General features: G+C 39.5%; 1 protein-coding gene across 2 annotated transcripts in view; it reads right to left on the minus strand.

Annotated features, from left to right (window-relative positions):
* The window catches only part of malrd1.L (MAM and LDL receptor class A domain containing 1 L homeolog), a 245,556-nt gene that overhangs the window by 31,274 nt on the left and 186,576 nt on the right, over nucleotides 1-27,706 (minus strand). For both annotated transcript variants that reach the window (XM_041565859.1, XM_018267285.2), the window contains exons 32-34: nucleotides 24,929-25,130; nucleotides 9,738-10,010; nucleotides 4,136-4,261 (exon numbers count right to left, since the gene is read on the minus strand). In XM_041565859.1, the coding sequence (XP_041421793.1) occupies nucleotides 4,136-4,261; nucleotides 9,738-10,010; nucleotides 24,929-25,130 (601 nt within the window). The remainder of the gene's footprint in view (nucleotides 1-4,135; nucleotides 4,262-9,737; nucleotides 10,011-24,928; nucleotides 25,131-27,706) is intronic.

The raw sequence follows: 27,706 nt of genomic DNA on the forward strand, positions 1-27,706 counted from the left end.
CCCCCCCCTCCCCACGATGATGGAATGTATATTTTAATCCTTAAAATGAATGATTTTCTTAATTTGTATAAAACAATAAAGTGGAAAAAAAGCACAGCTTAGTTCTATAACAGGCATTCTGTATTTTGACATCTATGTCAATACTAGGGATGCTCGAAGTTCAAAGTGCCAGTACTTTGAACTTTGAGCATTGCTGTATTGTGGGGATTGCCGTATCCCCTAAGGACTGGGCACCTAGCAGGATCCACTCAGGAGGGCCAGGGAGTGCAAGCGGAAATCGTGTAATACTAGGAATGCACCAAATCCAGGATTCAGTTCGGTATTTGGCCAGGATTTGGCATTTTTCAGTAGGATTCAGATTCGGCTGAATCCTCGTGCCTGGTCGAACCAAATCATGTCATTTTTGTCACACAAACAGGAAGTAAAAAAATGTCTCTCTTTCCGACCCTAACTTGTATACAGGGTCAGACTGGGGGACCCGGGGCCTACCGGGCTACTGCCCCAAGGCCCCCATCAGGCCCTTCACCGGCCCCCCAGTTAAACCATGCATGCGCCAGCGAGCACAGTGTTTTTGCCACAACCTCCCGACAAAGGGAGGTTGCGCCATTAAGGAGGCTTTGTATTGCTCGGATTTGTGTGCGGAACTGGGCCGGCGGGGCCCACAGAAGCCAGGGGCCCAGCGGGTTTTAGCCCAGTCCAACCCTGCTTGTATATGCAAATTAGACTTCAAATTCAGTTCGAGATTTGGCCAAATCTTTCACGAAGGATTCAGCTGAATCCCTAAATAGTTGCATCCCTAGTCAATACAAACTCAATTTATTTAGCAGATAATCTTCTGTTTTCTGTTGATTCACAGCACATACTCTGTGCACATACTCTGGGATCGACTCACAATATACTGTATATATAGGATATAAAAGTCACAATACAAGGCTGAATGGTAATTAAATCAAATTCTCATTACATGGCGGCTCCTAAATCAATGCAATTTGCATCAGAATTAAGTCACCAGCCCTGTAGCATCAACTTCTATGACATAAACCTTAATTTTCTGCTTGATGATTTGCGACGGTTCCTAAGATTTGCTTCTCAACAGCTGCCCAGAGGACTCTGAGCATGTGCAGGGCCAATGACACAATAACAAAATCCAAGATGGAGAGCTCCTGTGCACAACTTTGAAGGCCTGGATCTTTACTGTTATAAAGACTCTGGGATTTTAGGCTGGTGCAGTGAGGTTAGCATATAAAATACTGAATCTCTAGACAATTTTGTTTTTAGAGCTTCTTTCTCCTTTAAAGTCTGTAATTGTGTGGCTTCTTAATACACAGATGCAGGGGCATAATAATTGCTGATTTTTTTCTACAAATCTAAATGATTTCTAAAGAACATTCCTTTTTGGAGCATGTGAATTTAAATATTGCTGGAAGTCGCCATATTGGTTGCATCTACTGAACCGTGTTATTACATGTATATATTCATCTATTAAGCCATAATTACTCTTAATGACTGCAGCCATTTAAAGTGCAAAAAGGAAATAAACTGAATTAGGCTTTGGATGTGGATCAATATGATAGCAAGAACTGAGCTGAAAGGGTAACTTAAGCAGTCGCCGTTCTTGTGTTGCTCTTATAAAATCATTACTTTTATTCTGATTTAATGATTGGCTCTAAAAGTAAATATCAGGTCCACACAATACAGATTTATGCTGATTGGTAGTTAATACCTATGACTGCTGCAAGGCTTTTTAATGAGCGACTATAAACTGTTTCCCGATAGCAGAAGGTGCCTTAAAAGTATATCACTGCTTATTAAAGATGAATGGGATTTTCGGCTAACAAAAACATTCGCGGGATTTACAAGTAGAGAAATACCGCTATGATACAGTTTTATTTCCTTTGTGCTTTTATATCAGGATCTATCCTCTGAGAAAATGATACCCATTTATCTTGGTAAATACACTCATACTTACTGTTTGTCGGTTATAAATTATATAAAAGGATCAGGGCATGGTACTTAGGGAAAATAAGGGGAAAATTACTTCACAAATGGAATGAAATAAAAAATCATATTTTTTCCACTAAAGCAGATCCAGTGGGATTGTGTGATGTGCTGAACGTGTCCTATTGAGTCCCACATCGATCTAGCAGGCAAGCCAATATGTCTGTATGTATGAAGCCTGCAGATGCAGTGGGACGCCCTAATTCTGGTTGTGTTGGGCACTTCAGAAACCTAACCTGGAATTGTTTTGTATCAGTTAATTTGCAATTTAACATGTTCCTAGTGAATACTGATTAAACCTCTAGTATAGATAGTGCCACATTCCTATATCACATTAAAAGGGAAAGAAAAATTAATTGAAACAGCTAGTGATGGGTGAATTTATTTGTGCGATTCGCCGCCAGCGAATAAATTCGCGAAACGCCCGGCAAAATTCCCCCGAAAAAATTCGAAAACGCCCGCCGGCGTCAAAAAAACGGGCACCGGCGTCAAAAACGGGCGCCGGCATCAAAAACGAGACGCCGGCGACGTTTCGCAAATTTTTCGCCGTTTCGCGAATTTCTCGCGAAATTCCCGAATTTTCCGGCAAAGCAAAATGGTGCAAATTCGCCCATCACTAGAAACAGCCCCATGACTTAAGACAGGGTGGTAGATAAAATCTATATACAGGGGCATTTCTGGCTCTGCTGTCACTTGTATCTGTCTGTACAATTGCTTCAGGGAGATAATTCCTCCCTTTCCATACCTTCTTTCTTAGTACAGGTATGGGACCTATTATCAAGAATGCTCCGGACTTGAGATTTTCCGGATGACAATCTTTCCATAATTTGAATCTTCATACCTTAAGTCTACTAGAAAATCATTTCAAGGAGAACCAAACCCTTGCTATTAAGAACCTCTACCCCCCTACCCTACATAGACCCCCCTCCCTGCTCCCCCCCAGTGTAGGTGGTGCCTTCGCTAAATGCCCCTAACTCTTTACTTACCCCTCGGTGCAGATTCAGGGCATCGGAGTTCACGGAGTTCTTCTTCTTTTCGGTAATCTTCAGGTCATCTTCTGGCGCTTAAGCAATTCTTGTGACTTTCGGCGCATGAAGATTGTTCCAACTGCGCATTTGCCGACACGCCACTCTCTTACCGAGGATTACCGAAGAGAAGAAGATGTTGTCTGTGAACTTTGATGCCCTGAATCTGCAACGAGGGGTAAGTAAAGAGTTAGGGGCACTTACCAAAGGTGCCACCTACATTGGGGAGGAGCAGGGAGGGGGGTCTATGTAGGGTAGGGGGGTAGGGTTTTTTTTTATTAGCAAGGGTTTGGTTCTCCTTTAAACAAGAAATAAACCCAATAGGCTGGTTTTTAGTTCCAATAAGCATTAATGATATCTTAGTTTGGATCAAGTACAAGGTGCTGTTTTATTATTGCAGTGAACAAGGAAGTTAGAATTACTTGCTTAAAATGTAGTCTATGGGAATTCAGATCTTTCTCTATAATGGATCCTTTATCTTACCTACACCATATATATCCAGAAATCCATTATCCAGAAAGCTCTGAATTACGCGAAGGCCATCTTCCATTTCATGCAAATAATCCAAATTTTTCAAAATTCTTTATTTTTACTCTGTAATAATAGCACTGTACTTTTTAATTGATCCAAACTAAGATTTAATTATCCTTATTGGAGGCAAAACCAGCCTATTGGTTTATTTCATGTTTCAATTATTTTTAAGTAAATTTAAGGTACGGAGACCTAAATTAGAGGGAAAAAAAACCCAGGTCCTGGGTATTTTGAAAAATAGATCCTATACCTGTTATATATACTGTATACAGGTATGGGACCTGTTATCCAGAATGCTTGAGACACAGGGTTTCCCAGATAAGGGATCTTTTCTGAATTTGGATCGTCATGCCTCAAGTCTAAACCCAATGGGCTAGGTTTGCCTCCACTAAGGATTTATTATATCTTAGTTGTGATCAAGTACAAGGTACTGTTTTATTATTACAGAGAATGAAGGAATCATTTTTTAAAATTTAGATTATTTGGATAAAATAGAGTCTTTCCTTATAATGGGTTCCCGGATAACGGATCCCATACCTATATTACATCTTGTATTTCAGCAAACACAGATATGGATGTACCTTTGCAACTGGACTCATCAGAGTTGAAGTAAGGGCAGTCAGGCTTTCCATCACAACGCTGGATTGCAGGTATACAGGTGTTAGTGGGAATGCACAGGAGAGAGCCGCTGAGGCAAACTTGATAGGCTAAAATAGAATTGGACACATTTATATTTTGCAGACATAATAACATTATGCAGAATGCTAATGTAACATATTCAAACCCTTACAGATATTGTAATTGCTTTACATTTATTAAATTATATAAGGGGTCAATTACACAGTCCGGGGCAGGGTGCAAAAAAAAAAACTAACAAGACTTCCATGATTTTTGCACACTTGTGTCCTGCCCTGCAGAAGAGAGGGGTGATTGGGAGGCAATACTTTTGCACCCCTTAGTGCTCTAGCATGAGGTCATAGTAAATTACCCCCTTTGAGTGCCCTGCAGCCCCTTCCTATAAGTTATGTGAGGGGACGGCATCAGCAAGGCCATCTTACGTGGTGGAGTGCAAAATCTCCCCTGATTGCATTGCTTCCACTTCCAATGGGTTTGCATGAGCCAAATGAGTGGATCTATTTGTGTATGGCAACCTTAACACAAGTGGTCAAAAGTCTCTTTATCTACAAAAACATATACAGGCATGGGACCTGTTATCCGGAATGCTCGGGACCTCGGGTTTTCTGGATAAGGGATCTTTCCATAGTTTGGATCTCCATACTTTAAGGGGCAGTTTTATTAAGATTTAATTTGTGTTTTCCAGGAAAAAAAATCAACCTTTTCAAGGTTATTTTTGAGTAAAAATCGATTTTTCGGGGTAAGAAAAGATTAAAGTTTTAAAAAAAACTAGAAATTTTCAAGATTTATTATACCCCGACCCTGGAAATATCTCAAATCCGAAAATACGACATCTAAAACCTGTTGAGGTCATGTAGAGGTCCATTTTTCAAGATGCTAATAGCCTTCATGATGTTCAAGATTTTGGGTTTCGCTCGAAACAGGTTGTTAACCCCCAAACTCGCTAATTCGAGTTTTTTCCATTTGAGTTTTTTTCTTAAATCAGCAACCATTCGAGTTGTTAGTTCATTCGAGTTCATTCAAGGTCTAAAAAAAAGCTCACACAGCTCCAAGATTCGAACTTTGATAAATAACCCCTACTAAGGAATCATTTAAATATTTATTTAACCCAATAGGATTGTTCTTTATCCAGTAAGGATTACTTCTATCTGCTGGGATGAAGTACAAGGTGCTGTTTTATTATTATAGAGAAAAGGGAAATCATTTTAAAGCAATTGAATTATTTTATTAAAATGGAATCTTTGAGAGATGGCCTTCCTGTAATTTGGAGCTTTCTGCATAACAGGCTTCAGGAATAATCCCATATCATGTAAATAGGGTTCCATAGTACACTCTGCTTTGTTTAGCTTCAAGGCTTAGGTTTTATCTCAGAAAACACTTTTTTTTACAAAATATGTCATCCCATGAAAAGATGATTTTATCGCTGGAGTGCAATTTGAACTACAGTAAAAGCAGCATGTGCGGCTCTGTGATTATATTTCAAAGTAAATACAATTTTAAGAAAACTTTTTATTATTTCTCTAGAGAGCATGCATTAGACCAGCAGGTTCCTTGCATTTTAATTAACATCTCCATCTACTGTGTCAAAACCACATGCTGGGAAGCTGGGCACTCTGCCTGGGGCTGGGAGATAACACGGGGTTAATCCAGCTGTGAAGCTCTCCCGGTGCCCAGAGCCCTCTCATGTCAACAGGATGGTTTTGTGTCTTTATGACATTAAGGGAACAAGCAACATTAAAATGAAATTAGTGTTGGATGAAAGGGAAGCCATTCGCTGACAAAAATAATTGTCTGATTAATGTTTTAACCTTCGATAAGGCTTTCTCTGAATACACAAAGCTAATGATGCACACTTCTAGGGGGGTTAGCACAAGAGCCCCACAGTCTGGTTTAGCAGTTCTCCAGTTAGGTTCAACACAGCTCCCATCCCATCATCCATCCAGCTTCTTCCTCTGTCCCTACTTACTGTTTCAGGTGGCCTTTCAGCCTGACACCCAGTATGTGGCAGTTGGCACCAATAAAACAGGGGAGATCAAGAAGGGGCTAAAGAGCAAGTCCAACCTGTTCAGATGGACAGACCTGGATATGTGGGTAGGGCACAAAGGCCTGGGGGTAAGTGCAGCATATTTTTAGGGGCAGCATGCTACCCAAAAAAGGAGCTGCCATGAGAACTGGGCCACTTGTCAAATCTCCGGCCCATCCAGTCCCTTGTGTCTACCTTTTTTCTTTCAGTTCCTGTAGATGGAGGATTAACCAAGCAGTTAGAGCAGTGATCCCCAAACAGTGGCCCAGGAGCAACATGTTGCTCACCAACCCCTTGGATGTTGTTCCCAGTGGCCTCAACGTAGGTGCTTATTTTTGAATTCCAGACTTGGATGCAAGTTTTGGTTGCATAAGAACCAGATGCACTGCCAAACAGAGCTTCCACATAGGGGCTACCAATTAGCCAATCACTGCCCTTATTTGGCATCCCCATGGACTTTTATGTTGGCTTTTGCTCCCCAACTCTTTGTGCATTTGAATGTGGCTTACAGGTAAACCAGATTGTGGACCCCTGAGTTGAGAGCTAGACAGAGCCTTGAGGGAGCTAAAGGTGGTAGAGAAAGAGGTCATCTGTATAGAATGGCCAACTAGAGGAATAACAGACTTTAGGGAGTGGATTTTTGGACACATGGGTTAGCTGAACACATCAAATGCACCTATGACCATATTAATTGCAACATTTTATTTAGAAATTATAAAAAATACATTTACATAACTGCACTGGTCTGGGTATAAAGGGCACAGGAGATTTTTATTTGTGGCTGGGACCTGAGTGATGCCACCACTTACACCATCCTTTTTGCCCAGAGTAAAACAAACCTTTTTTCCAGGGTACTTCAGTTAAGATTACCAAATAATGAGCAAATTATAGCAAACAGCACCTATTCTGGGATTTACGATAAAATCAAAAGAACTTGGAACACCAACCTTGCTGGGCCCTCTTACTGAACCTACAGCTCCAAGTGATGAAAATGTGCACCAAAGAATTCAAAGCTGCAATTTGTAGCAAAGTGTCAGTGATCCTTTAAGTTGTCCTACGATGACTTAAAGGACAAGGAAATAGTTAATTATGGGGGGTTCGGGTCGGACTGGGCCCGTGGAACACTGGGAAAAAATCTGGTGGGCCCCGCCGACCCAGACCCACTCCCTGGCTGAAAAACCGTGAGCACTGCTCCCTGAACTCCCCACATGACCCCGATGGCGGCCGTAAAAAGAATAATATACACATGGGTGGGAGGAGGGGAGGTTTTTGCTGGGGCCTAGGGAAGCTACAGTCCTTGATGGAGCACAAAGCTGCTCTTTCTATTTTCCCTCACTGTCTTACTCTCCTAGAGAGTACTATAACAATTATATTCCTGCCACTCACTAGCCTCATTCACGGGGTTCCTTCTCTACGACTTAACACTAAAGGTTCAGGTCCCTCTAGGGCAAACTGGCTTTACTGGGCCTTGGTGTACACAGGTTCAATGAGAACATCCTGATGGGTGAGACATCGAGAGCAAAAGAGGAAGATCAACCCTTTTCCAAGCACTATATTAAAGTGTGACAGGAAGTGGTCATAAAGCCTCTTGGTCAATAACTGAGTTATGTGGGCATCTGCCAAGCAACTAAGGGAATGAGGAAGTGTAGGGATTTAAAGCCATAGGGACATTAGTACCCTATGGGTCCCTACATGTGTGTGTGAGTTTATTTTCCAGGTGGCCTGGAGCTACCTGGACTCCCTTATACCATTGTTGCCAGGGAAAGAACAGCTTTAGAATTTAATAAATATAGAATTAAAATAATTTTGCTTAATGATAGTACCCTGTCACTGACAGGGGCATGGTCCTTGCACAGGGGCAGACTGCTGAAGTTGTCATTGCAATTCAGCAGTCTGCCCCTGTGCAAAAAACATGCCCAGCTCTGGTTGGAACTGTGCCAAACCTTCAGTCTAGACCTCAAGGGTAGGCCACTAGAACATTAACTCTTGTGCTCCAGTCTAGTATAGTAGCTGGCAGAAATAGATCCTCTTTTCCTGAAAAACTGGCTTATTAAAAAAAAGTCATTACAAAAAGACTTACACTTAGGGTGTTATTTATCAAAGATCAAATTTCGAATTGATGCAAATTATTTTTTATCTAATAAATTTGAATGTACAACTCGAATGGGAGATTATTTATGAAAAAATTTGAACATCTAAAATACGATTGAATGAGAACGAACGAAAATTTGATTCATATTCGAATCGAATACGAACAAAACACGGATCGAATTTTCCCCTGAAAAAACTATAATGTCAGGAAGGCAATTAACATCTTCAAATGGGTCAACGGACCACTGCTTTTGACCTTTAAATGAATTTGGCAGTTTTTAGGTGGGAAATGTTCGAATTAGGGCTGTTTCCATGGTCGCAGTGTGATAAATCTCACATTCAAACTTTTATTCGAGTTGGTGCTTTTAAATTTGAATTTGTAAGTCTTGATACAAAAAATGTTTAGAAAAATTCTAATTCTAATTTACTATTCGACCATTTATGAATTTGCCCCTTCCTGTATATTTGCTGCAAATTGTATGGGGCTTTTCCTTTAAAGGGGTTGTTCGCCTTTAAATGAATCTTTAGTATGATGTAGAGAGGTAGAGAGTGATATTCTGAGACAAGTTGCAATTGGTTTTCATATTTTATTATTTGCAGCTTTTGAGTTATTTAGCGTTTTATTCAGCAGCTTTGCAGTTTGTAATTTCAGCAGTCTGGTTGCTAGGGTCCAAATTACCCTAGCAAACATTCATTGATTGGAATAAGAGACTGGAATATGAACAGGAGAGGCCCAGAATAGAAAGATGAGTAATAAAAAGTATCAATAGCAATAAACGTGTAGCTCTAAAGAGCATTTGTTTTTAGATGGGGTCTGTAACCCTCATTTCAAAGTTGAAAAGAATCAGAAGAAAAAGACAAATAATTAAAAACAATAAGAAAGAAAAAATGAAGGCCAATTAAAAAGATGCTTAGAATTGGCCAATTTATACCATACTAAGGGGGACATTCTGAGCTCGGGTGAATGAATAGAGGGGAAAAAACTCGAATTTCGAGGATTTTTTTGTGCTCCTCGACTATCGTATTGGTGTAAATTCGCCTGAGTAGAATGATTCGAATAGATTGAGTGAAAAAACGCTGCGACTATTCGCCCATTCGATAGTCGAAGTACTGTCTCTTTCATTTGACTGCCTACTTCGCCAGGTTAAACCTACCGAATTGCTTTAAAAGCCTATGGGAAAGTTTTTGATCGAATAAAAAGGCATTCGATCGATCATTTGATAGAATGAAAATCCTTCGATCAAATATTCCATCGCTCGACTATTTGCCAGCGCGTAAATTCGCCCAAATTCCCTATTCGATTCTATTCCCCAGTCGAATTTCGAGGGAATTAACCCCTCGAATTTCGACCCTTCATACATCTGCCCCTAAAAGTGAGCTTAAAGGTGAACCACCCCTTAAATATAAGAATGAAACGGAAACAGACTACTTACTGCAGTTGCGTTCATCTTCCCCCATTGGGCAGTCAGGTACACCATCGCACCACATCATGGCTGCTATGCATATTGTATCAGCACAGTGCATTTCTGTGTCTTTGCACGGCATCGGAGTCGCTGTACTAGGAATGACAGTAGGACAATTGATTTCATCAGATCCATCTATGCAGTCTTCCATTCCATTGCACCTTGCATCCAGAGGTACACATCCCTTTACATACGCACAAGTAAACCAGTCATTGGGACATGCAGGTTGTGGTATTACGGGTCCTGTAATCAATATGGAAGAGAGCAATTTGCAATTGAGACTGAATAAAACCCTAGACAGTGTATTCAGACTTAAATAATACTTGTTTATGGATAATTCTACTGATTGGCAAATGACTGTTTCTTTACAGGCTTTCTATTACTAAATCGGGCATCTTCAACCCAAATAGCTGTTTAGAGGCACAGGATATAATTATTGCAGAGACTATACATCATTCACATCAGTCCCTGCTCCAGTGGAGCTTACAATCTAAGGTCCCTATCACACTCAAACGTTGGGAATGAGAGGAAACTGGAGTACCTGGAAACAAACACAAACACAGAGAGAATGCACAAACTCCTTGCAGATAGTGATCAGGCCAAACTGTAACTGAGAATCCAACACTGCAAGATATTACGGGTATGGGATCTTTTATTGAGAAACTCATTATCCAGAAAGATCTGAATTACAAGAAGGCCTTCTCCCATAGACTCCATTAAAATCAAATAATGCAGATTTTTAAAAGTTATTTCTCTCTAAGGCACACATTTTGGGCTATCTCTGTAGTTCCTTAAATGGGTTGTTCACTTTATATTAACTTTTATGGGGTTATTTACTAAACTCCAAATGCAAAAATCCCAAAAAATGTGTGATTTTTTTTTTAATTAAATCTAACTTTAAAAAATCACAATTTTTTTCTGAATTTATTAAACCCCGAGGATGTAAAATTCCTAATTAGAAAATCTCAGACCTGTCGAGGTTACATATAAGTCAATGGGAGATGTTCCAATTATTTTTTGATGTGCGCTGGGTTTCATACAATACCCCGAAGTTTTTGGGCAAAAAAGCATAAGAAATTAGAGTTTTTGGGTGAAAAATCCGAAAAAATCTTGAAAATCTGTTTTTTTCCCGCAAACCAAATTTTCTGGAAAACGTAATAATAAATAAGAGTAAAAAACTTGAGTGGATTTGATCAGAGTTTGTATTAGAAAATGTTGAGATAAAATCGGACTTTGATAAATAACCCTCTAAGTATGGCGTAGCGAGTGATATTATTAGACAATTGGTTTTAATTTTTTATTATTTGTGGTTTTGGGGTGATTTGGATTTTTATTCAGCAGCTCTTCACAACAAAAAAAAAATCGCATAAAAATCATTATCCAAATTATCCAGATGCCCATTGACTTTAATGCATTTGGACAAAATAGTCTCATGTATAAAAATTTTTACTCGCTTCAAAAATTATTTTGTCGCTCATTGACTTCAATGCGCTTCGCAAATTTTATTACTAAAGATGAGTAATGAAAAGTAGCAATAACAATGCTTTTGTAGCCGTACAGAACATTTGTTTTTTAGATGGGGTCAGTGACCCCCATTTGAAAGCTGGAACGAGTCAGAAGAAAATGGCAAATAATTCAAAAACAATGAAAAAAAGTTTAATTGAAAAGTTGCTTAAAATAAGCCATTCTATAACAGTTAACTTAAAGGCAAACCACCCCTTTAAAAGATATGAGCTTAATGCAAAATAAAATCCTGAATGTTCTCAGTCCTATCACCCCATAGAAATATGTTCCTGGTGTTTCTATTGTTATTTCACCTGCATTCTCCTTCTTTTCTACTCTGCCCTCGCTGTCGGTAAGGTTTCGGTATCTGAAAATTACATGCCACCGCTCTGCGGCTAATACATTCATACACATGAATATCTAGCGAGTGCGAGAACAACAAGCTTAACCTGAATAATTGTGTATTTGACTGGTATAGCATTTGCCCATAATTAAATATTCTCTTGCTTATTTCAAAATTGTGACCGTGTTTATGGAAGAGGAAATTGAATCAGCAGTCAATTTCCACTGGCTCGTGTGCCATTTGCTAATGGTCCAGTGTTGTTGTATAAATTACATGCATCCAGCAGTCTAATACATGAGAATCTAATTGGTTTTATAATTGCCTATTGCCTCAGCTGACATGCGGTGTCTCCTACAGCTATCTTTCAGGGGCGTTGACAATAAAGCAGATTATTCATACCTTTGTCCTTGGAATGCCAGCAAACCGCATTTAAATAATGGCACAAAATTGCATGTACTTTACAAATAATCAAAAAAAATCACAGTCTGGTTTACGACCAAAACTGTCATTACCGTCTTATTGTCCACTTTGATCCAAATTAATTGTGTTTGTCTTAAAGGGCCATGGACACTATTTTATTTGCACCTACATTTAGAGGCCTTTATTTAAAAAAAAAATTCTGGTCCAGTTTTTTTAAGGGGAAAACTTTTAGAGGAAAAAAAACATGAACTTTTATAAATGTATTATATCCCAAAGCTGCTAAAAATCTGAATAAGTCAATGGCAGATGTCCCTTTTACAATTTGAAAACATTGTGATCTGCACTGGTTTTCGTACAATAATCTGAAAAAGTCAGGGTTTTTGGGCGACAACTCATAAAAATCATACGGTTTGGGCATCAAACTTGAACAATTTTACATTATTTTTTAGAAGACTTGAGGTCCAAGTATTGAGATCCAAATTAAAGAAAGACTGTTTATCCAGAAAACCCCAGGTCCTGAGCATTCTGGAAAAAAGGTCCCATATCAGTATACTAAGGATGCACCGAATCCAGGATTCGGCCTTTTTCACCAGGATTCGGATTCGGTCGAATCCTTCTGCCCGGTCGAACCGAATCCGAATGTGCATATGCAAATTAAGGGCGGGGAGGGGAATTGAGTGACTTTTTGTCACAAAACTAGGAAGTAAAAGATGTTTTCCCCTTCCCACCCCTAATTTGCATATGCAAATTAGGATTCAGATTCGGTTCAGTATTTGGCCGAATCTTTCACGAAGGATTCAGGGTTCAGCCGAATCCAAAATAGTGGATTTGGTGCATCCCTACTGTATACAGTATATGGACATCATGGTTTGTATCAGTGAAACCTATAGGTCTGTGTTTTTACAGGATGGTGAATGGTTTTATATGAACTAACAGCAAGACGTGCTTCCCGATAATGGTGTGTGCTGGGCATTGCTTTCATGATGATGTGGTGAATTACTGTATCTGTTACAATGTTGGAATGTATTTCAGTGATAACTAAGGCATTGCTTGTAATACTGAGGAGCACCCTAACATAGCTAAAGCTGACCTGTCTATATGCACACTAAATCTTTTCCATATCTCTACTGATTGGTGACCTCCTGGTGGGCCATTGAGTGGTATAAATAGTATTTATTATTACAGGTGAAGTGATGGGAAATAGTGAAGTCCCCAACAATTTAGGTAGTTCACATAAGGGTAAATTCCACATCAAGGCTGAACTTTTGGATGGGGGAGCTGGTTTCCTTTCCAGGGTAGAGGTCCCTAGTAGTTTATTTATTGGCCTTAGTCTTAAAAAGGAGGAAACACTGTGTGTTCTGCCTCTTTGGTACACGTACTAGAGAAGGTGGATGGTGCTGATGAGGTGGAGGTAGGCCTTAATACATGTAGCTAGTGTGAGGATATACATTATTATTGCTTATGTTACAGAAATGGTGCTTTCCCCAACTAACACCTGTAACATCCCAGAAGTATCTATCATAATTAACAATTCTACTATCACCCCCTCTCCCCAGGCCCGGTACCTTGGGGTTATCCTTTATTCTGCCTTGTCCTTCACTCCTCATATCCAGTCACTTGTTAAATCATGTCACTTTCACTTTCAAAATACCATCATTTATAACCCAAGATGCTGCCAAAATTCTTATTCACTTTGTCATATTATCACGTCTAGACTAATGGAACTCTCTATTAATTGACCTTCCCCATCAGAGACTGTCACCTCTCCAGTCCATAATGAGCACTGCCTCCAGGCTTATACATCTCAGCAACCGCTCCTCCTCTGCCATACTGCTATGCTCCTATCCCTGCACTGGCTTCCACTACCTTTCAGAATAAACTTCCTCCAGCGGGATGGCACGAGGAGCGTTTTGTTTTCCCAAAATCGCCTCACGAGGAAACTTCGGGCTACTTCGGAAAATAAATCACTCCGAGTGCCATCCCACCGGCGATTTCCATTTTAGCCAGCGCGAAGGCAGGGGAGGCAGTTAGGGGAGATTAGTCACCCCGAAGAAGAGGAGATTTGTCGCCCGGCGACTAATCTCCCTGTGTGCCCTGACCCTTAGGGATTAAACATTTCTGTGCAAGTACTATCTACTAATTGCGGCTAATATCAAGCAAAAACAACTGCTTTGACATATTGAATCCCCACGTTCTGGACATATTTTTTTACACGGGATCTTCAAGCCTACATTGTACATGGAACAGCTTTCCAGGGTGATCAGTAAAATTTGATTGATCCCTAAGGAAACAATCTGCATCATTAAGGATCTATCATTGCGCCTTTTCTAATGATCAGCAGTAAATCTGCCTAGGATTTCTTGCTTTTTTATTTTCACAAATCATAATGATTAAAGAAATTCTATATTAGGTATATATTCAGACTTTCTGTTTTACTGTGTCATGAAGAGCTCAAATCTGTACACAAGCATTGAAACCAAGAAAAACCACTTCCAGTAATTGCTTATTAATACCATTTCTGCAAGACAGACACATTCAGCTGCGAGGTGCTTAAATATTCAGAAATGCATTGAGAAAACTGGAGAGAGCACAGTTAATGTATGAATAAAAAAGTAAAAAAAAAAATTAAACACATGTGAATTATTCAGAGTAATGTTCAGAAGGAGACCAAGTGATCATCCCAGGGAAAACATATTTCCAGCTGAGCACTTTCATCTCTGCAGCAAATATCTTTCCCAGGAGGAGAGGCTTTGCCACAGTTATTTACTGTAACAACCGCCCGCTTTAGACAATGATGAGTCAGCTGTGATATTTTACAGTTTATATTCAATCTTGGGGGGGGGGGTCTGTCCCTTTTTTTTATACTCGAGCAGGTAATTATTTTTAGCACAAACTTTTGTTCCTGATAGAGTACTCATAAATTTGGGTGACGGAGGCTCCGGAATTGATCGCCGTCCTAATTATCCATTACACATTTGTGATTAATTATCTGAGACTTTCCACTTTTGTTGCATGGCCACAGCTACCAAGGGAGATCAGAATTAGAACGACACACATTCAAATAAGATACAATGATAACACTTTCAACAAGTGTATGAGAAATAGATATGGTGTGTCAGAAAAAAGGAACACTTGCCCATTTCCACACCTGGAGGCCTCTTTATAAAAGATCAAATTTTCGTGGTTTTAGAGTAAGGCCAGACGAGGAGATTCGGGGAGATTTTGTCGCCTGGCAACTTATCGCCACGTCTTTTGCGCGACTATCTCCCCGAACTGCCTCAGCGTTTTTTCCCCATAGGCTAGAATGAAAAGTCGCCTGCGCTAATGCACACGCGGCGATGCGTTTTCAATAGTCGCCCAAAGTTGCCTCAGTGATGCATTTTCAATAGTCGCCCAAAGTTGCCTCAGTGATGCGTTTTCAAGTCGCCCAAAGTTGCCTCAGTGAGGCAACTTTGGGCGACTATTGAAAACGCATCGCCGCGTGTGCATTAGCGCAGGCGACTTTTCATTCTAGCCTATGGGGAAAAAACGCTGAGGCAGTTCGGGGAGATAGTCGCGCAAAAGACGTGGCGATAAGTCGCCAGGCAACAAAATCTCCCCGAATCTCCTCATCTCGCCTTACCCTTAGAAGTTTTATAAACCAATCCCGGGCCGGTGCCGTTTTCTGCTGATAGGAGCACTGGCCCGAGGTTTCAAGTAAGTAAATACATTCACTTGGGGGTGCCTAACATTTGCAGCTATTGCTTTACTTGAAAATGGGCCTCACTCCACTTGGATTTTTGCATATCGAAAAAGTTGATTGCCAACCCTTGGACTGGGGGTTGTCCTGGTGAGAAAATGAATAATTTTTTCTATTTTTTTTTTTTTTCATTTTCTTTATTTTCGGACTATTTATTAATCCATTTTGTTTTTGGATAGAGCCATACACCAGTATTTGTGTGTTTATTTGTGGCAGTGATGTGTGCGCCCAATTCTTTTGGTGCATCTGCACTGTGCCTTTTCGAGGCAGGACGCTCTTCAATAGGTGCGTGAATAAGTGCAGCAGGGCTCGGTTTGCACTCAATGCAACTATACAGAAGTGCAAGGAGCACATGTTGATACAAGTATTGCGAGTATCTTTAATGAATGGGATTTTTAACTGTCTCCGGGAAAGTATATGTTTCTACAACTGCAATGCAATAAGTAAGTGACTCCTATTATGTTACTTTATTCCATTATGCTGAGAGAAGACATATGGTGTTGTATTTACATGAACAACACCCAGTAGCATAAGCAGATATTACTGGGCTCCACAGCAATTTATTTTCAGGCCCCCAAAATGTCTAGAAACCTACCAAGGTTTATTGAAATTGATATATGAATTAGGGCCTCATGGGGCCCCTATACCTTCTGGCCCCCCCTGCAGCCACAGAGTCTGCTTCCTCTGTAGTTACGCCCCTGACAACACCCCTTCCCCTTACTAGTCTGAATGACGGATCATCTGATGCAGTTGTTTGTGGATAATGCTAGGCTAGGTCACTCAAGATCTAATGGTTAAACAGAATCAATCTTCTGGACATCCTTGAGCTAGAACTACAAAGGTAAAATAAGGAAAGCCTGGGCAACAGGCTATAGGCTCATTTATGTCTGCAAGTGCAGTGTTCTACTTGAGCCTAAAACTACTTTCAGCACACAAAGGGGCAAATTCACTAACCTCCGAAAATTCACCGTCGACGGCTTCACTCACAGCGCAACACTTCGCCAAGCGTAGATTTGCCAGGACAACGCTAATTCACTAAAATCCGAAGTTGCGTCCAAGGCGCTGAACGCTGGTGAAGTTGTGCTAGCCATACTGCAATAAGCAAAGCGAAGTTGTGCTAGTGTTGCCTAATTTGCGTAAGGCTGGAAGTTAAAGTTTAATGGACGTATATGTTGCAGCAAATACATTACACTACACAAGCTCATGAAACCTTAATGAAATAAAATAGAGGTGTTATATTGCCCTACACATGAGCCCAGTGTATAGTTTATGTGCCATATGTTAGGAAATGTAGGGGGGAAGCCGGTTACCCCAAAAAAAGTGTGTGCTCTTTTTCAGCCTATCACCCTGAAAAAAGTTTAAGACGCTAGCGTTTTTTGGGACGTTTTTTTCAACTATTGTTTAGGAACTCCTATCTACTCTATTGCACTTCACCTGGTCTGAGGTGGCAAAGGCAAGTCTGGTGCAAGAGGTAAAAAAGAGGTTCAGTAAAATCCGCATGTTAGTAAATTTGCATAGTTACATCCATTCGCCAGAGCGCAAATTCGCCAGGCGTTAGGGAGCGATGCCCAGCTAGAGTCTATCTCCTTCGCTAGTGAAGTTACTCCAGCGACCGTAAGTAAATTGGCAAAATACCGAAATGACGTCACTCTGGCGAATTTTCACCCGCATTAGTCGTTTTGCACTTTAGTAAATTTGCCCCAAAATGTTCTATTTGCACTTCTGTATAGTGGCTGCTCAGTCCTTCAAGTGCTGCTGAGCCTATTGATGCAGGGGAACCTGGGATCTGCGGCCACCTCCTGACCAGATGGTAGCTCCCATATTCCCTTCCCACCCTGCGTCAATAGGTGCAGCACACTGTCGCCTAAAGAGCTGAACAAAGACAACACTCACACGACAAATATATTCTTGAAAACATTTTCGATGCTGTATTGTAGAAAAAAAAAAACACGCTAATTATACTCAAAATGACACTTTGCTCACTGCATCTACTGTAGGCAAGTGAATGTGCCTTTCTGTATCTTGACCATGGATACATATGACCCTGGATCTGCCTGGTGGTTAGTCAATATCATTTCCAATATAATTCCCAGTATAATTTCCAGCATTCTACATTGTATGTGTGTACATTAGCACATTTCATATAGTATAAAAACCAAACACTTGGCAAACTCTTGGCAAAAAAGACATATAACCATTAAATATTTCTTGCTGCCTTCCATGATACAATGCTCTGTATAATATATGAATGAAAAGGCACCCCAAAACTAAGGTGGGTTATTGAGGTTAACAGGAGCATCCAGACAGGTTCCGTTATCATGTTTCGTGGAGATTCTACAATGTAAAGTTGAAAAGAGCTTGTAAAGAGCCTAGAGTTTCTTCTTGGGAGGCCTAGCATGCTTTAAAAAAAAAGTTCCATCATACAGCGTATGAGTCCAGAGAGGAAAGCCATATCTTGTAAAGTGAACGGAATATATTAAATATTTAATCATAAGGAAAAAAAAAGATATCTGAAATCAAGCTCGCTCAAGGGGATCGTTCAGTATAACGAAACAGACTCCAGATCGGCTTTCCGTCTCCTCCAGTGGAAGTATGATTTCTCCTTTGCTACAGTCTTATACTCTTGAAGTCTGCTCGGCTTTCTAAAGCATATGTTGCGCTCTCTCCTGCTGTACACTCTCATTAAGCTGCATCTGATCACATACTGAATCAATCTCTCTCTCTTCATCACTATTTCCCTATACTTGGACGTCAGATATTTTCTTGACATACTCTCACTTTCCATCTGCTCATGTAATCTTTATTGAGAAAACACGATAGGTCCCTTATGATGGTTTACTAAGCAGCTGTAATGAATTCCCAGTATTATTAGAGTGATAAAATGTGATGTATCCTCCAGTAATAACGTTTTACATTTTTATAAGTCTTCGGGAACATACTGTATAATGTCAGACAGGATATACAAGTAGGATTCATAAGGAATACAGTAAGTACCCAGGAACTAATCAAGTTAGACCTAACAACGGGCAACTAATTCAAAACCGAAGTCCCGTTAAAGAGCATGTAAAGGCAAAAAAATAAAATCCCATTTTTACTTTCTTTAATGAAAAAGAAATCTATCTCCAATATACTTTAATTAAAAAATGTGTACCATTTTTATAAGAAACCTGACTGTAAGCATTGAAATTCTCCCTTCATTTACTGCTGTGGATAGGAATTGTCAGACGATCCCTAATTGCTAAGCAGGGAAACAATCATACTTATGAACAGCAGGGGGAGCCCCCGCCTTACGTCCCAGCCATGCAGAACTCAAGCAGCTTTGTTTATGATGATCCCTAAGCAGCCCAGACCACACTGAGCATGTGCACAGTCTTAGTCTTGCAAAGATGTATAACAAAGTTACAAGATGGTGACCCCCTGTAGCCAACTTTGAAAGCATAAATCATTTATTTGATTAGGCTTGTGGTGCAGTAAGTTCATATTTATATTTAGTATACAAAATACAGCATTTCTAGCCTTATTCTATTTTAGACTTTACATGCCCTTTAAATACATTTAAATTTCACGTCAAAGTGCAATGACGTCATCACAAAGCCAAAAAGTGCATGCATGCGATATAGGTGAACCGGCAATGAAGACAGAAGGAAGCATGCAGTGGCCACTAGACCACCAGGGTAAGTAATCCTTACACACATAAATACAGTATATATATTACAATGCCTGGGAGCAAACCTCAGTATAATTTAGTATAAACATAGAAAGAAGTCGCACTCACAGGCGCGACTGATGTTTAAGATGACTCCTCAGCCTTTGTCAAAGTTACGTTAGTAACATGAGGGCATACACAATAAAAACAATCTCTATTTTGGTGACTTTTTTCTATGTTTATATATATAGAGAGAGAGAGAGAGAGAGAGAGAGAGAGAGAGAGAGAGAGAGAGAGAGAGAGAGAGAGAGAGAGAGAGAGAGAGAGAGAGAGAGAGAGAGAGACACAGGTATGGGACCTGTTATCCAAAATGCCCAGGACTTGGGGTTTCCAGATAAAGAATCTTTGTGTAATTTGAATCATAATACATTAAATCCACAGCAAAATCATGTAAACATGTTTTTGCTTTCTGGATAACAGGTTTCCGGGAAACGGATCCTATACCTGTGTGTGTGTGTGTATGTGTGTGTGTGTGTGTGTGTGTTAGGGATGCACCGAATCCAGGATTTGGTTCGGGATTCGGCCAGGATTTAGCCTTTTTCCGCAGGATTCGAATTCGGCCGAATCCTTTTGTCCGGACGAACCGAATCCTAATTTGCATATGCAAATTAGGGGCAGGAGGGAAATTGCGTGACTTTTTGTCACAAAACAAGGAAGTACATTTTTTTCCCCTTCCCACTCCTAATTTGCATATGCAAATTAGGATTCAGTTCGGTATTCGGCCGAATCTTTCACAAAGGATTCGGTGGTTCGGCCGAATCCAAAATAGTGGATACGATGCATCCCTAGTATGTGTGTGTATGTGTGTGTATATATATATATATATATATATATATATATATATATATATATATAGTATACTATATAGGTGTAGGAGGGTAAAGGTTTTGCTAACCTTTATGTTCTTTGGTTTCATTTTTCCTATGTGAACGTATTCTGCTGGCAGTTCAGTGAATGGCCAGTCACTGGCCATGTCACTATAGAAAAGGCTAAAGGTTTTTCATGCCCCAGTGAAAGTCTTAGCCAGCTAGTCTGGGTCCTTAGCAAGCTAGCCTGGGTCATTTTTCCAATAGGGGAGGGGGAGTAGTTCCCCAGAGGTTATAAAAAGGGATGTTGCCATGTGTTCTGTCTCTGTCAAGTGCACCCATTGGAAGTGGAGTGTGCTGCTTGGGCCTGAGGTGAAGGTAGGCCCAGGTCTGGACTGAGAATTAAAATAGGCCCTAGGTACACATAGGCCCAATCAGCCCACATAGAGGCCCAAACAGCCCCCACCAGCCCACTAAATACTGACTTTCTATGGGACCTTATAGCAGCTCCTCTGGCATTTGCCAGAACCCACAGTCTGGGCCTGGGTAAGCCTCAGTATAGAAGTAAGTGAGTGTCAGGTCAGAAACTGTAATAGGTCACTATAGGAGTGACAGATAAGTTCAGGAAAGTTAGTGAGCAGCTAAGGCTCCAACGAGGAGTGCAGTGAAGGGTTAGCACCCTGCGATGACATTGTACCAGATTAGGGACCCAAGTGATTAAGCTCAGGGATAGAGAGATCCTTGGAGTGTAAAACCAGCTGTGAGGCCGCCTTCAATGGGGAATGTCCACCAAAGGCAGGAAAGGTGGCTCAATTCACAAAGCTGACCAACAAAGGATCAGACAGTATCCGTGAGTAATACACTTGTGTAAACAACCTGCTGCCACTACTTGCTTCGTGAAGTGTACCATCCGTTCAATAAATGTTCTGCTGTTTTAAAGAACCACTGGCGCCCAAAGTTTATTTGATCAAGAGTGAATACTGTGTGTTCTTATACCAGTGAGGTAATCCCTTCCTCTATACCATAAGTGAGGGCCCCACCTGAGGATAAAGAGTCTAATTACAGTATATCGTGCCTGTCGGGAGTTGGACCCCTTGCCCGGAAACCAGTAGATGGTAACCCAAGAGAAGGTTTAGGAAGACTCTGACCCATCCACCTGTTACATAGGTATGGGACCTATTATCCAGAATGCTCAGGACCTGGGGTTTTCCAGATATCGGATCTTTCTGTAATTTGGATCGTCATACCTTAAGTCTACTAGAATTTCATGTAAACATTAAATAAACCCAATAGGCTGGTTTTGCTCCCAATAAGGATTAATTATATCTTAGTTGGGATCAAGTACAAGGCACTGTTTTATTATTACATGCAAAAAGTCAGGTCTGCACACTCAAATACGAATCTTGAGACTCAGGTGGTAAAATTGAAATATGTTTTACTGGTTAAAAAAGAACAAGCAAACAAGAATTTGCTTGACAATCCCCTTGACAAAGGCTATTTGCCGAAACGTTGGAGTTATTCTCATTTTGGCAGGTGTATTCGCTCCTTGTAGTCTTCTTTTCTGCCTTGCTTGTACCTTAAGGGTGGTATGTATATTAGCATCATGTGAAATGTTTTCTGTTTTTGTTAAACATTATGCTTCTTGTTTGCTTGTTCTTTTTTAACCAGTAAAACATATTTCAATTTTACCACCTGAGTCTCAAGATTCGTATTTGAGTGTGCAGACCTGACTTTTTGCATGTACTATATTTGGTTGCTCTGTAGGGGTGACCTAAAGGTTATTTTGCACCTCCCACTGCATTGTTTTCTCTTGTATTTTTTGAATAAGGTGTGCCCTCCATTCATCTGTATTTCCACTGTTTTATTATTACAAAGGAAAAAGGAAATACTTTTTATAAATTTGGATTATTTGGATAAAATGAAGTCTATGAGAGACAGCCTTTCCGTAATTTGGAGCTATATATGTGTGTGTGTGTGCATTACCTAATCCCTCATGGCAGTTACTATTCTTGAGCCAAGGAAAGACAGATTCAGGGTAGACAGGTTCTTGCTGGGCCAAGAATCACTATTATTTCTTTGTTCTCTAATGTTGTCACCTTCTCTCTACTGGCACAATGTTGGTACATGCAGAGAATCTAATAAATATTTAAGCAGTACTCGTGTTACCACATATCTCTAGTTATGTTTTCATTATGGGTTTGAATTAATAAAAACCCAAACATTTTTTCTTAACTTTAATCAGAAAAATAATAAGATTCAATTGAACTGTATTTAACAGTCAATAGATTTTGCTCACGGCGTAGAATTAACTGGTAGAATAGGATCACAGAGTATCCACAGTGTATAGAAATGCAATGCTACATTGCAGTCATTTTTAGATTTACAGAATCATTTATCAAGTGCCGGGCTGGGTGCAAAGTGCAAAACCTCCCCCCCCCAAAAAAAACAGGTGCAATCCACAAAGTTTTTTGCACACAAACCTCATGCTTTAAAAATATGGGCGCAAGAGCACTATGTTCCCACTTTGCGCACTATTTTTTTAATGATCTAATAGTGCAGTGACAAAGTAAAAAGATTTTAAAATAATACCAACTGTGGATCCGTCCTGCTGAACTGAATGATGAATATTACAAATAACACTGATTGTATGTGTGTTAGCCCTCAAGGGAGTCAATGATCATATCTTTTCTAACATCATCATTGGGAGTAGTTGGAGGGAAATTAAGAGAGTTTGAAAGGACCTACCAAGATAAAGCTAATTATAGCAGGCAATAAGAGCTAAATTGATAAATAAATAAACTTAAAGGGTTTCTGTTGTGATTTTTTGTTTTTTTATTTCTAAATTACACTGTTTACACTACAACTAATTCACTGTACCACATACAATTTTATTCTTGAACTTACAAGTGAAGTTGTAATATTTGTGTGTAGGTGCCATCTCAGGTCATCCTGTGCTTTCAGAAAAAGCTAGTGCTGCACTATGGAACTGCTTTCAGTTAAGATTTTGTTTCTCCTACTCAATGTAACTGAAGAATCACAGTGGGACTTGGATTTTTACTATTGAGTGCTGTTCTTATATCTACCAGGCAGCTGTTATCTGTGTCAGGGAGCTGCTATCTGGTTACCTTCCTATTGTTCTGTTGTTGGGGGGGGGGGGAGTTGATATCAGTCCAACTTGCAGTGCAGCAATAAAGAGACGACTGAAGTTTATCAGAGCACAAATCACATGACTGAGGGCACTTAAGAAACTAACAATATGACTAACCCCATGTCACATTTCAAAATTAAATGTATTTGCTCTTTTGAAAGAAGAACTTCAATGCATGACAGAATCCCTTAATCATAACATTTACCCATGAATAGTGATGGGCGAATTTGCGCCATTTTGCTCCGCCGAAATCTGAAACTGCTAAATATATGTGATTTTGACGCTGGCGTCCATTTTTTTTTTTGCCAGCAAATTTTCGTGGCCGTTTCGTGAATTTATTCGCCGGTGGTGAATAGCGCAAATTTGCCGCGAATTTGCACCTGCCGAATAAATTCACACATCTCTAGTGATGCCAAAATTTCTCCCGTTTAGCTTCGCTGAAAAATTTGTGCCTTCAATTGTCACCGGCGTCAGAATTGTCACCGGCATCAAAAATATTTTGAGGCAGGTGAATTCTCGCTGCAATTTTGTGAATTTATTCGCCGGCGGCGAAATGCGGAAATTCACTGCAAATTCGTGCCTGGCGAATAAATTCGCCCATCACTACCCATGAATGAAGGAAGTGCTGCCCATTACTAGGTGGTGGGATTTTATCCATAAATGTTATATAGGGTACAATGACATTGTAAGATCGCACTGTATGAAGTAGGCCATTATTAATGTTATTGGAATGGAACTAATAAATATAATCAACAGCATTACCGTCCATTCTAAATGCATAGTGGCCACTGTTGACCTTCTTTTAAAGCATTTTATTAGACTATTTGTTATTAAAGAAATACAATTACACCAACTTGTAAATAAGGTAACTAAATATTTTTAAAATTATAAATGTCTTGGAAGTGTGTTCATCACCCTGGGGAAAGTCTATATGTAAAAAAAACCCCCCAAAAAAACACAATAGGGTTTATTTACTAAACTCCGAATACAAAAATAACGAAAAATTTGTGATTTTTTTTATAAAATTAGAAATTGTTCCGAATTTATTAAACCTCGAGGATGGAAAAGTCAGAATCTGAAAATCCGGCATCTCAGACCTGTCGAGGTTGCATATAATTCAATGGGAGAAGTCCCAATGATTTTTTGATGTGAGCTGGGTTTCGTGCAATACCCTGAAGTTTTCAGGCAAAAATCAGAGTTTTCGGTTGAAAAATCTGAAAAAAATCATATTTTCCTTTAAAGCAACTTTTTGGGAAAATGTAATAATAAATAAGTGCAAAAAACCTGAGCGGATTTGATCGGAGTTTGTAGCAGAAAATAATGAGATAAATTTGGACTTTGATAAATAACCCCCTAGGACTTCATCCTGCTGTGTTTTTTGTTTTATATTATGTAATTTAAGTAGTGACACCCTCTAATAAAGCCAATTATGTTTGCTCAGTCATTTTTGTTATTTTAGTAAATTCTTTATGCATTTCATAAAATAATAAGCTCACCTCCCATATTACAGTCCAGGGTAAAGGAGATATCATCCAGAGCAACGTCAAAAAGCTGCTCCCCTCCTACTTGCGCTTCGAAGGCCACCCTGTATGGACTGTTACTGGATAGAACGACATTGGCATAAATCCATCTCATGTCGGTGTTTTCCGCTGCTGACCAGTACAGAAACTCCAGCCCATGGTTGGTGACTATATACAACTGTTAAGGGACAAAATAAATAGAAAAATACAATAATAAATCATTCATGTTTTATCCTGCTATATTGAACAACCTGTTTTGCATAAATCATATGTCACAGGATGGTGAATAATCTTGGGTGCTGAGCGCAGTACTGAGCACTGTATACTGATTGATGGCACCGACAGCATCAACCAGACAACAAATTATGCTGATGTTTAAACCAATCAGTCTTTCTTTAAGGAACACCTTGCATACAGCATGCAAACAAATCATACAAAGCCGCTGACTTTCAAACTTGGCAGAGGGCAAAAGTTTTCCGTGCGAGTTCTGCCCTGTGTCTCTCTTGTATAGCAAGGGGGTTATTTATTAAAAGTCAAGTAGACTTGAACTCGAAAAAATTTGAGTTTTCAAGGGTATTTTTTTAGTCAAAACTCGAATTTTCTGGTTAAAAATACCTAATTTTTTGTTTCTTTTTAAATAAACTTGAATTTTTCTAGAATTATTATTCCCCTGAACCCGTCGAGGTCATGGAGGAATCAATGGAAGAGGACCCTTCAAAACTTTGAAGACTTTTGTAGCCTTTATGATGTTCGGGTTTTTTTTACAGTGGGTTTCCCTCGAAAATGTAATTAATTAGATTGATTTGAGGGGTTTTTCCCCAAAAACTTGATCAATTCACATTGTAGTATTTTTCACACTGACTACACTGATTTTTCATAAATCAGAAAACATTTGAGCTGCGAGTTCATTCGAAGTATAAAAAATCTTACAAACCCCTAAAATTTGACCTTTGATAAATAACTCCCTAAGTTATTTATCTCAATATTTTCTGCTACAAACCCCGATCAAATCCGCTCGGGTTTTTTACGCACATTTATTATTATGTTCCCGAATATTTGCTTTGCAGGAAAAAAAATAATTTTCAAGATTTTTTTTGGATTTTTCATCGGATTTTTTCAGATTTTTCACCCAAAAACTCAGATTTTTGCCCGAAAACTCAGAAAAACTCAGGGCATTGCATGAAATCCAGCCCACATGAAAAAATCAGCGGGACTTCTGCCATTGACTTATATGCAACTTCGACAGGTCTGAGATACCGGATTTTCTGATTTGGCCTTTTCATTCCTCGGGGTGATTCGTGATTTTTTTAAAAGTCCGAATTTATTTAAAAAATCACAGTTTAGTAAATAACCCCCTAAGAGTTCTTAATGTTTTTTTAATGAATAAGAAGAAGCCATTGCACTGGTAACAGCTCTAGGTTATCGATTATGATTATGCTATAACAATGAATGATTAAGGGTTTAAACGCTTATAAATAATGTATACATTACTATCATTTGTGTGCATTGTCTATTAATAGGATAATACCCTTTAGGGCGGTAAGGGAGCTATTACTGCCGTCATTTAACAAATCCTGTACTAGGGGTTGTTTTGAAGAATAACCCACACATAGGCAGAAATTTCCTATAATAAACATAAATGTTAAAACTAGGGATACACCAAATCCAGGATTCGGTTCGGGATCCTTCTGCCTGGCCGAACCGAATCCGAATCCTAATTTGTATATGCAAATTAGGGGTGGGGAGGGAAATCCTGTGACTTTTTGTCACAAAACAAGGAAGTAAAAATTTTTCCCCTTCCCACCCCTAATTTGCATATGCAAATTAGGATCTGGATTCGGTTCGGTATTTGGCCGAATCATTCACAAAGGATTTGGGGGTTCGGCCGAATCCAAAATACTGGATTTGGTGCATTCCTAATTAAAATCATGTATATGGGAGTCAATAGAAGCAAAATTATTGTTTCCAAAAGCACTCTGCATATGATGATACAAGTATGGGACCTGTTATCCAGAACACCTGGGGTTTTCTGGATAAGGGATCTTTCTGTAATTTGGATCAACATACTTTACATCAACTTAAAAAATAATTTAAACATTAAATGAACCCAATAGGCTGGTTTTGCTTCCATGAAGGATTAATTATATCTTAGATCTTAGTTGGGATCAAATATAAGGTACTGTTTTATTATTACAGAGAAATAATTTTTAAAAATTGTAATCGTTTGTTTAAAACAGAGTCCATGGGAGATGCTTTCTGGGTGACAGGTTGCCGGATAATGGATTGCATACCTGGTTTTCCCAATGCGCTGCAGCTTTATAAAGATGCCAAATAATACAAAATACTCAGATTCCTCCTGCAGTTGATTTCTTAATCTACAGCTCAGAATGGCTGAACCAACTGGGATGACACTTCATCTGATAAATGACTCTTCCCACCAACATTATGAGGCATTTCTTGACAGCATCGGAGTGATGGTGAATATTGATTGATGCTATACATTTTAATTGCCTGTTTTGTCTTGATAAACATGAAACTATGCCCAGCTCCCTTCTAACACAGGTAGAAATCATTCAGAATTTCACATCTGTACATCTCAGCATGCGCAGGCAGCACTCCTGGGGGCTGATTTATGAAGGCTCTGCAGTGAAATTCCACAAGGATTCACAGGTTTTCTGTTTAACTTCTGAAACCACATCTAGTACACATCCCTGCAGTCACTGGCAGTTTGTGTCGATGTATGCAACATTTATT

This window comes from Xenopus laevis, chromosome 6L, assembly GCF_017654675.1.
Source record: "Xenopus laevis strain J_2021 chromosome 6L, Xenopus_laevis_v10.1, whole genome shotgun sequence".
Classification (NCBI taxonomy): domain Eukaryota; kingdom Metazoa; phylum Chordata; class Amphibia; order Anura; family Pipidae; genus Xenopus; species Xenopus laevis.